We start from the raw sequence: 10,941 nt of genomic DNA, 5'->3' as shown, positions 1-10,941 counted from the left end.
TTTCCTGTCATCACTGGTCTTAGAAGAGATGACAAATGGAGAAATTAATCCCATAATACTCCTAAGTAAAAAAGAATCCAGTGAAATGAGCTTCTTTTGGGCATTCATTGAACACATATCAGAAACTTCTGAGTGCTTAATAGGTCCTTTGATTATCCATGATATCAGCCGGGATGCTTCTCCATTTGAGTCTGATAATTACAGACTAGTGAATAGAGCTCTGAATTTCGAGTGTCAAAGACTTGGGTTTGAATTCTACTTAAGACTTTTATTAGCTTCCAGACTCTGGACAAGTTATTGAATCTCTCTGGGCCTCAGTTCCCTTAGCTATAAAATGAGGGGTTGGATTTTTTGTTTCAAATCTATGATCATATGAACATATATATATTTGATTGAATGAGTCTATTTATGGATGTTTCTGGTTTTTTGCCAGTATGTATTCCTATTAAGGAAACAATGGGAAGATTCTTCCAAATTCATACATTTTTGGAAATCATGATTCTATACCCATTTCTTGGTCTATATCTACTCCTTCCTCCAATTTCTTTCTTTTCCTTTCTTTTCTTTTTTCTTTTTTCCTTTTTTTGTGGGACAATAAGGGTTAAGTGACTTTCCCAGGGTCACACAGCTAGTAAGTGTCAAGTGTCTGAGGCCGGATTTGAACACAGGTACTCCTGAATCCAGGGCCGGTGCTTTATCCACTGTGCTACCTAGCTGCTCGTTCCTCCAATTTCTTGTATTTGTCAGCAATGACAAGTAGGGGCGTTGCTTATTTGACAATAGTAGCCTTTCCATTCCTTGGCTTTTCTAAAGAAATATCTTTAGGAATAAGGCACATGGGTAGCACAGTGGATATACCACAAAAATTAAGAGTCAGGAAGACCTGAGTTCAAATCCAGCTTGGACAAGTCACTTAACTCCATTTGCCTCAGTTTCTTCATCTGGAAAAATGAGCTAGAGAAGGAAATGGCAAACCACTTTAGTATCTTTGCCAAGAAAACCCCAAATGGGATCACAAAGAGTTGGATATGATGGAGCAAAACAAATCTTCAGGAATGCCCTTCTAAAACATAAAACACTATAGGCGTGATGTCTTATTATTACTGTTAGGCAACAATGAAGCACAGTGTTCTGTACCCAAGTTGTCAATCAGTATTACTGGAGCTTTCTCTCAAACTTATATTGTTTGCTTTTTATGTCTACTTATTGCTCGGTTCTTTTCCTTAATGGAAGGAAGGGTACAAGTATTTATTAAGGGTCTACTATGTGCCAGAGACTCTGCTAAGTACTCTACAAATATCTCATTTGATCCTCACAACAACCCTGGAAGGTAGGTGCTTTTACTATTCTCATTTTAGACTTGAGAAAACTGAACTAAACAGAGGTTAAGTGACTTACCCAGGGTCATACAGCTTGTCAGTATCTGAAATCAAATTTGAACTCAGGTTGATGATATTATGCAATGAGAAAAGATATGTTACTTTGCAACATTATAAAGACTATTTTGAAATTCTTTTTTTTTTTTAGTGAGGCAGTTGGGGTTAAGTGACTTGCCTGGGGTCGCACAGCTACTAAGTGTTAAGTGTCTGAGGCTGGATTTGAACTCAGGTACTCCTGACTCCAGGGCCAGTGCTCTATCCACTGTGCCATCTAGCTGCCCCCTGAAATTCTTAAGAAATATGATCAACACAGTGATGAATCATGATTCCATGGGTCTAGTGATAAAGAATGCTACCTCTTGATGGAGAGATAATGAATGAAAATGCAGAATGTGACATACACTTTTGGATATGACCAATAAGGAAATTTATTATATTTGATTATGCTTATTTGCTACAAAGATTTTGTGTTTGATACTGGAGGTAATAGGGAGCCATTAAAGTTTATTGAGTAGGGAATTGACAAGGTAAGACTTGATCTTTGGGAAGATGACTTTGACTGGCAAATGGAGAATAAATTGAAGTGGAGACAGACTCAAGGAAGACAGACTCACCAGCAGGCTATTGCAATAATCCAGGCACAAGGTGATGAGGAACTGAACCAGAGAGACTGCAGTGTCAGAGGAGGGAAGGGTTTATGAGCCTGTGGGACTAACAGGATAGAAGTGCCCTCAACAGTGATAGGGAACTAATCACTTTACTCAGAGCAGGGCATAGTACAAGTAAGACTATCATTCTCTCTCTATCTGGAGGTTATATTCCTTTTATTTCAGTTTTCAGTTCAGTTATTTTCTGTCATGTCCAACTCTTCATGACCTCATTTGGAGTTTACTTGGCAAAGATATTGGAGTAGTTTGCCATTTCCTTCTCCAGCTCATTTTACAGTTGAGGAAACTGAGGCAAACAACATTAAGTGACTTGCCCTGGGTTGCACAGCTAGTAACTGTTGCAGGCCAGACTTGAAATCAAGAAGATTTGTCTTCCTGACTCCAGGCCTGGCACTCTCATCACTGTGTCACCTAGCTACCCCATTTAGCTTAGGGAAATTTTTATTAGTCATGTCATACTGTTGATTCATATTGAGTTTGAAATCCCCCAATATTTCTCACATTACCTCTTATCCAGACATAACTCTCACCTATTCCTGTTCCACAGCTTTCTTTTTATCCAAGGTGTAGGACTTCATATTTATCTCTGTTAAATGAAATCTCATTAGCTTTAGCCCATAAATATAAAATGTCTATATTTGGGGGGATATTGACTCTGTTGCCCAACCATACTAGCTATTGCACCCAGCTCTGTGTCATCTGCAAATTGACTAAGTATGCCTTCATCTAGGGAGAAGGGGAAGAGAACAAGCATTTATTAAAAACCTACTACTTGCCAGACAGCTGTGCTTAGCACTTTTACAAATATGACTTCATGTGATAATCTGACTCAGTGGTCAAACTCAAATAGAAACAAATCTTAGCAGCAGGCCCGCAGGTTAACTCAGCAGGTTAATAGATAACATTAACTATGCTGTCTATATTTTGTTAAACATTTCCTACTTTAATTTTAATCTGGTTCCTTAGCAATTTTGTCTGCAGTTTGTGGATTGAAAGTTTGACGCCTCAGATCTAAGTCATTGAGAAAATGTTGAACCTACTGTTCAGTGCTCCCAAACAAATCATTAGAACTGCAAATTGCAAAGTGCTTTCAAATCTGCATTATTAATAGGCTTTCTCTAGGGGGCAGCTAGGTGGCACAGTGGATAGAGCACAGGCCCTGGAATCAGGAGTACCTGAGTTCAAATCTAGCCTCAGACACTTAACACTTACTAGCTGTATCACCCTGGGCAAGTCACTCAACCCCAATTGACTCACTAAAAAAAAAAAAAAAGGCTCTCTCTCTTAGGTAGTCCTCTATACCAATGAAATTTCTCCCACCCCCATTAAAAAAAAAAAAAGGCGAACTGAACCAGGACCAAGGAAAACATCCTAGGACGTTCTACTTGGAGGGTTCCTTCTGGGTTTATGTTGATCTATTAATTACTCCCCTTGCTCCAGTCAGTTCCCTCATCTGAACGTACTCAATTGTATTATCATCCAGGCCACATCTCTTCATTTTGTCCACAAGGATATCATGACTTGGTCAAATGCATTGCTAAAATGCATTTCCCCTAATCTTCTTGTTTTGCCTCGTGTCATAGGAGGGTTGTTGGCAGGTATTCTAATGGTGTGATTGTGCCAACAGAGGCAAGTGGGTATAAAACTATTTGCTTAACTTGTAAGGATATAGTTACCAACCCAGGACAAAGATATATGTTGATAGTTATGATTCTCTTTGATTGAATGTCAAGACCTTTCTTTGTCTTCCTTTGTCTCCATGAAGATGATATTTGAGTGGTGACAGTGAAACCCATTGGGTAGTGACCATCTGACAGGTCTGAGAAGTCTGGAAGCTTCCTAGGTGGTTGATTACCTTTTCAATGCTAACGGGGATGTCAGTGACCAAGTCACTGGAGAAAACCTTTCTATTATGCATAAAACAAAGAAACTTTTCTGCTTTAGCTGCATCTGTGGGAAGGACTGCTGTTCAGCAGCATTCCCTAATTCCCATGAGGCTTGTAAACCTGTTTCCTCCATTACCTAGGGACTTCCCCTTGAAATTCCTCTATGTCACAGTGTCATCTCATACCCAGGTAACGTGCACGGGGGCTGGATGCAGTCTACCACTCCCTGTTTAAAGATAAGGGAAATGAGGTTAGTCTGGTGTGACTTGTTCTTGATCAATCAGTAATGTCTCTTAATGATCACTACTTCCCTTTCTAAATGTTCATAAATCATCCACTTAATAATCCATTCTAGAATTTTACCTGCAATCAAAGTCAATCTCACTGGCTTATAGTTTGAAGAACTCACCCTCTTCCCTCTTCTTAAAACTGGGACAATATTTTCCTATCTCAAATTCTAGGGTGGCTCTCCCATTCACCATGATTTTTGAAAGATAACAAAAAACAAGTTCTAAGAAATCACACCCTGGGTTCTTTGATTACCCTGGAATCTGGGTCTGATGACTTGAACTCATTGATAGAATATGGGGGGGGGGCAGCTAGGTGGCTCAGGGGATAGAGCACTGGTCCTGGAGTCAGGAGTACCTGAGTTCAAATCCGCCCTCAGACCCTTGACATTTACTAGCTGTGTGACCCTGGGCAAGTCACTTAACCCCCATTGCCCCACCAAAAAAAACCAAAAACCAAAACAAACCAAAACAAACCAAAAAAAGATAGAATATAGGGGCTGTTACTGTTCATTATCTTGGGTTTCAAATCCCTGTCAACCATTTTTTTTTCCTTAAGAAAGCTACTTTTATTTAATAAAATCTAATTATATAACATTTCACCAAAATTTTCATCTTTAAGGGAAATGTTTTTTAAAAATACATAAAATAGGTGGTCGTGGACACATAGGGCCGGGCCGGGGTTGGTCCTGGGTATTTAGTGTGGTTGAGGAGAAGTCACTGCACTGAAGAAGCTCCAAGTAGCTTGTGGTGGCGTTTGGATCACTCAGAAGTTTTATCCTGGAAGAAGCTGACTGAGCCAGGTGTTTCTGAGATCAATTCAGGTGAAAGAAACCAGCTAAAAGTACCCAACCACCAAATTATTATCTGAGAGGAGTCACTGTTCCACCTTTCCTAGCAAGATGAACCACAAACACCATCATGGAATGCACCATGTGGAAGAAAATACCACTATGATGCCCCACCATCATTCATCTACAGACTCTCATGCTCATGGTGGGGGAGGAGGAGGACACATGATGATGCCTATGACCTTCTATTTTGGATATAAGAATGTAGAAGTGCTGTTTTCTGGATTAGTGATCAATACACCTAGGGAAATGGCTGGGGCATTTGTGGCTATCTTTTGTTAGCCATGTTCTATGAAGGCCTCAAGATAGCCCGGGAGAGCTTGCTTCGTAAGTCCCAGGTCAGCATTCGTTACAACTCCATGCCAGTCCCAGGACCAAGTGGAACCATCCTTATGGAAACACACAAAACTGTTGGGCAACAGATGCTGAGTTTACCTCACCTTCTGCAGACAGTGCTACATGTCATCCAGGTGGTCGTCAGCTACTTCCTTATGCTTATCTTTATGACCTACAGTGCATACCTCTGCATCGCAGTAGCAGCAGGAGCTGGAACTGGCTACTTTCTCTTCAGCTGGAAGAAGGCAGTAGTAGTGGACATAACAGAGCACTGCCATTAATGCCAGACTTTAGAATGTGGCCTTATTCACCACAATGGGAAGCAGCTGGAGACTGGGAGCCAATTTTTAAGTCCTCCCTTTGTCCCTCCATGACCCCCTGCCTCCCAACACTTGCAGATCAAGGAGGTTTACCTACTAACCTCCAAGCTGGATGGTGCCCTCCCCAAAATGTTGATTTCTGCTATTAGGCTGAGATCCTCAGTTCTCCTAATCTAAGTAATGTTTTGTTGTAATTTCTTGATCACATACTTCCCTTTTTAATCTCTTTGTTATAATTTTGTGGATTGTAAATTCTGGGTCCTAGGTGGTCATGGGAAACTCCTACCCACCACTAGAACATCTCCCAGTTTTTGGACTGAGTGGAGAAATAGGGTGTGCCTTTGCCAAGGTATGTGATGTGATACATGGCATTCTGAGAATCTGAAGGATTTACAAATTTAATAAAGGTGTAGCAGCATAAAGAAGTATTCCCTTGAACAACAGTCCAGGTCAGAAGCTTCTGCCAACATTTTGCTTTCTCACCAATCACACTTGACAATCAATTGACAATTTAGGAAATATATTCATATAAAACCATTGGCTTTTAAAAAAATACATAAAATATTAATATACTAGAATAAGTGAAACTATGAATAAATGAAGCTATGAAACAGGCCCAAGCAGGCAGAAAATGTAGACTTTCCTTTTACAGAAAATGTTAATATTAAGGCTATAATAGCAGCATAATTTATTTACATATATAATGCATATATATACATATGTATATGTATATACATACACACATCTATGTCTATATCATCTATATCTATATCCATATCTATATCTCTTTATCATCTATCTGTCTACTCACATATCCACACATATTATAGAAAGGCCAGTTTTGAAAACAGATCTTTTATATACAAAACATTTGATCCTGTTTTGATCAAATAGGGTTTATAATAGCAAAATTGATTAAATTCTTTAAATTCACAATAGGTACATATGTTACTTGAAGGTTTAATTAATCAGCTATGATTGCAAACTTCCCCACTGTACCCTTAATGTAAAATCGTGGTTGACAGTGCATTCAGGTCTCTCATATTTGGATATGCTGTCAGGATCTGAACAATTTTCATTCTTTGCTCAGAGTCTGTAAGTACCTTCAGGAGGGCTTCCCTTCTGAACATTTCTGTGGTAGAATCATCAGACTTGGTTGTATGTTGGCTGGGTTTTGTAGGACAGGGAAGTTGGGTTGCTGGGAAATCCAGTTGCTTAGAAGAATGCTCTGAGTCCTGACTGGATTGTCAGATGGTGCTGGGTACCTTGGTGTTAAGGACCCCGAAGGAAGTTTCATGAAGTCCTCCACTTGGCAGAAATCTGGGTGGAAGTGGAAAATTCCCAAGGAAGAATTTTTATGAAGAAATTCCTCTAATCTAGGTTTACTTCTTCCTGGGGGGGGGGGGAGGCAGATATGTGGTCCAGTGGATAGAGCACTAGCCCTGAAGTTGGGAGGACTTGAGTTCAAATCTCACCTCGGACACTAGCTGTTTGGACTAGCTGGGCAAGTCACTTAACCCCAATTGCCTTCAACATCTAAGGCCATCTTTAGTCATCCTGATATATATATCTTGCCACCAAACCCAGATGACTCTAGAGGAGAGAGTAAGATTGTTGATTTTGCACAGCCCTTCCTCACTTAAATCCAATTCACTGCAAGTCATAACATAACCGATGTCATGATCCTCTTCCAGAATCAAGGACAAACAACAACAACAACTTCTTCCTAAAGGATCATCAAGAACCATAAATATGTCTCCAAGAAATGTACACTGAATTAACCTTTAAAAACTAATTTCTTGGGGCAGCTAGGTGGTGCAGTGGATAAAGCACCAGCCCTGGATTCAAGAGTACCTGAGTTCAAATCCAGGCTCAGACACTTGACACTTACTAGCTGTGTGACCCTGGGCAAGTCACTTAACCCCCCATTGCCCCGCCAAAAAAAACCCAAACTAATTTCTCTCCAAGATACCAATTCAGTCACAATTCTCTAAAACTATAATTAGTTACAATAATGCCATCAATCTTGTCAGCTAGGTACAAGAGAAACCTGTCATCATGAGGAGCAGTTCTTGTTGCAAAGACCATCCATGTTGAGGTTAACAATAATATTCTAAAGTCCTGGAACTGGGTCAAAAAATGTTGCTCTTTGATGTTAGGGTATAAAATTGAAAATTGATTTGAATTCCATTTTGCTAGAACCTCATCAAACTAGATTTAATATTCCTTTCGGAGGTTCCTTCCCCTTGTAAACTTCACCCACTATCTACATCTATGAGAAACTTATCTAAAGGGCAAGCTTTTGTCTTGTGATTACCTCTGCCTTTTTAACCCCATCCATCACCCAATTTCCAGAGAAACTTGGTTAACTTAAAGGTTAAATCTCATCAATTTAAACTATTGTTGTTTGTCCTTCCTTTTTGAAGAGGATCAATGGACCACAGATCAAGGTCTTGATTTGCATGTGAATTGGATTGAAGTGAGGCAGAATCTCACAAAGTCATCAGCCTCATTTTCTCTTCCAGAGTCACTGAAGTCCAGTGGCAAGACAAAAATCAAAATGACTGGAGATGGCTCAGGATGCAGTGGATGGCTTTGGCATCTTTAATGTTTGACCAAGTTCTAAGTGCTCCATAATGCCTGATTCAGCCCCCCGAATGGCCCTTGGAACAAATTGTTCTCATCCACCCATTCCACTTGGGGAAGTCTCCACATGCTTTGGGGCAGATATCCCCCTAACTCACCAGTCTTGGTTACCCTCAGCCTGGTTTAGCCTGTCTGCCAAGATGATTTTATCAGGGTGTGGCCACTGCACATGCTACAGCTTCTTGGAGCCACAGGTGAGAGTCAGGTGAAAGGTGGACACCAAAGGTGGCTAAGCAGCCCTGAAAAGGGCTCAACAAACCTTCACACCAGAGGTGCTAGTCCTCCCTAAACACCTTTTATAACAACTCTCCTTACATGAAGACTACTGCCATTGGTTGGAAACCTTTGTCTTGTGACTTGAATCACATCTAGGCTGTGATTAAGGGGGTTTCAGAAAGAGAGGTCCAAATGATGTAATCTCAATTCTGACTGCCATTGATAGCAATCAGAAGAAGACACCACATGTTGCTCAAGATTTTGCTCCATCATCTAGTTAATTGTTATAAAACACCCTGCCAGACTCAATCACCATCTTTGGTCATTGAGAGAGGCCATTGACCCAAGTTTTTAGTTACTGTTGGTCTAACTAATAAATTGATCCTGCTCAGAACCTTGTCTCTTAATTTACCTTAATCTATCTCTCTCTCTCTCTCTTTCTCTCTCTCTCTCTCTCTCTCTCTCTCTCTCTCTCTCTCTCTCTCTCTCTCTCTCTCTCTCTCTCTTGCAGGGCAATGAGGGTTAAGTGACTTGCTCAGGGTCACACAGCTAGTAAGTGTCAAGTGTCTGAGGCTGGATTTGAACTCAGGTCCTCCTGAATCCAGGGATGGTGCTTTATCCACTGTGCCACCTACCTGCCCCCCTTAATTTAAATTGTTACAAGGATCACACCTTGTTCTCCACTGAGGGATGAATACTGTAATGTTTCAGTTGCCAAGTTTCCAAAAGTGTTCAATGACAACTGCAATCTCTCAATCAGAAAAGAACATGTGCAGACCACGGGCAGTTGCAACACTGTTCCCGTTTTTAACAACATGCCTTTAATCTGATCTACCTGGTTCATTTTTAATTCCAGCCTGAATGGTATTTTCAGAGTATCCTGGAATCTTTGGACCCCAGTAACTAAGGAATCAATACAATGATTGGATGATCCTGCCAGCCTAATGATAGTAATTGAAGAGAGTACCTGGCGTAGATTTTTTTAAAAGGCATCAGAGAGAGGGGTCGGCCAATTGGCTTGATTTGGGAAGAGTTGCAACATCCCAGGTGGCTTTCACATATAAGGACATTATTCTTTGGAACTGTGATCCCAACTTTTTGATACAAAATATTTTCATGAATAACTGGTACTTTTGGCTGATGACTCAGAGTTCCTCTGGTAACAAAAATCCATGTCTATAAGTACTCACTTGTCATTCAAGTGCCTCTTTAAAGGGGAACAGAAGATGAAGAGCCATCCATTTCTAGATCTATGTTGGGAACATGGCTCTGGGTAGAATTACAATTTTCTGTTTTCTCTTTTTTTTTGGAAATGGAACTGACAGTTTTCATTTTACCATTTGAGGTACCTGGTTTTTCTTCTATTCTGAGAGGTGACTTGATGGTTTTCTGTTATGTTTTGCTGTGTGTGATCCTTGTTTCCTTTGGAGAAAACTTCACTTTAAGTTTATTTTGACTATTGCAAAAAAAAAAAATGACATCCAGGCAAACAATCCTAAGGAAGATATCTTTTTCTTTATAAAAGTTTTTGTTTTCCCTTTTCACTTTCTTCTTCTTCTTCTTCTTCTTCTTCTTCTTCTTCTTCTTCTTCTTCTTCTTCTTCTTCTTTTGCGGGGCAATGAGGGTTAAGTGACTTGCCCAGGGTCACACAACTAGTAAGTGTCAAGTGTCTGAGGCCGGATTTGAACTCAGGTACTCCTGAATTCAAGGCCAGTGCTTTATCCACTGTGCCACCTAGCTGCCTCCTGGCATATACCATTAATTAAAACCAAATGTACCCCTGTGAATCCAGAAAACATTGTAATCTCAGAAACAGGGATCCCTGCTTTCTGGCTTTCGTTCTCCTGCAAAACCTGTCCATCATTGGACATGCTCAGCTCTTGGATGCCGTTGTGAGTAAATTCTGTTGTACAATCTGTTAGATCAATAATATTATCAGTTCTGGCATCATCTATTTCATATGAATCTTGACCTTGGGTAAGATTTTCCTCAGTGAATTGGGTAAAATCAACAAGGCCATTATATATCTTCATGTGATTCGTCACATCATTTAAATTGCTTTTTCCCTTATGATCCATTCTGAGGACTTGTCAGACTCATTTTCAAAGAACTTTACAAATCACCAGATGTGACTTTGGCTATAATAACAGCATCAGTACCCATCACTACTTACAATGTCCAGAATGGACATATCAGCTCATTTTAATTCTGACACAACTCTTATGAAACCATGCCACTCTTTTGTATTTATCCCCAATTACTTCTCTTTGCTTCCAGATTCTCTAAGTACTTTTTTTTTGGGGGGGGGGCAATGACAGTTAAGTGACCTGCCCAGAATCACACAGCTAGAAC

General features: G+C 40.2%; 1 protein-coding gene and 1 pseudogene across 1 annotated transcript; one reads left to right on the top strand and one right to left on the bottom strand.

Moving 5' to 3' along the window:
• The first annotated feature begins 4,935 nt into the window (after window positions 1-4,935).
• On the top strand, window positions 4,936-5,895 carry LOC122756336 (high affinity copper uptake protein 1-like). Its single transcript, XM_044005580.1, is given in 2 exon segments — window positions 4,936-5,345; window positions 5,348-5,895. Coding segments are annotated over 2 exon segments (564 nt in total). The 5' UTR covers window positions 4,936-5,122; the 3' UTR covers window positions 5,689-5,895.
• An 833-nt stretch (window positions 5,896-6,728) lies between these two features.
• Window positions 6,729-10,609, bottom strand: LOC122754603 (annotated as a pseudogene).
• Window positions 10,610-10,941: the final 332 nt, after the last annotated feature.

This window comes from Dromiciops gliroides, chromosome 4 (assembly GCF_019393635.1).
Source record: "Dromiciops gliroides isolate mDroGli1 chromosome 4, mDroGli1.pri, whole genome shotgun sequence".
Classification (NCBI taxonomy): domain Eukaryota; kingdom Metazoa; phylum Chordata; class Mammalia; order Microbiotheria; family Microbiotheriidae; genus Dromiciops; species Dromiciops gliroides.
This window is presented reverse-complemented; position numbering and strand designations above follow the sequence as displayed.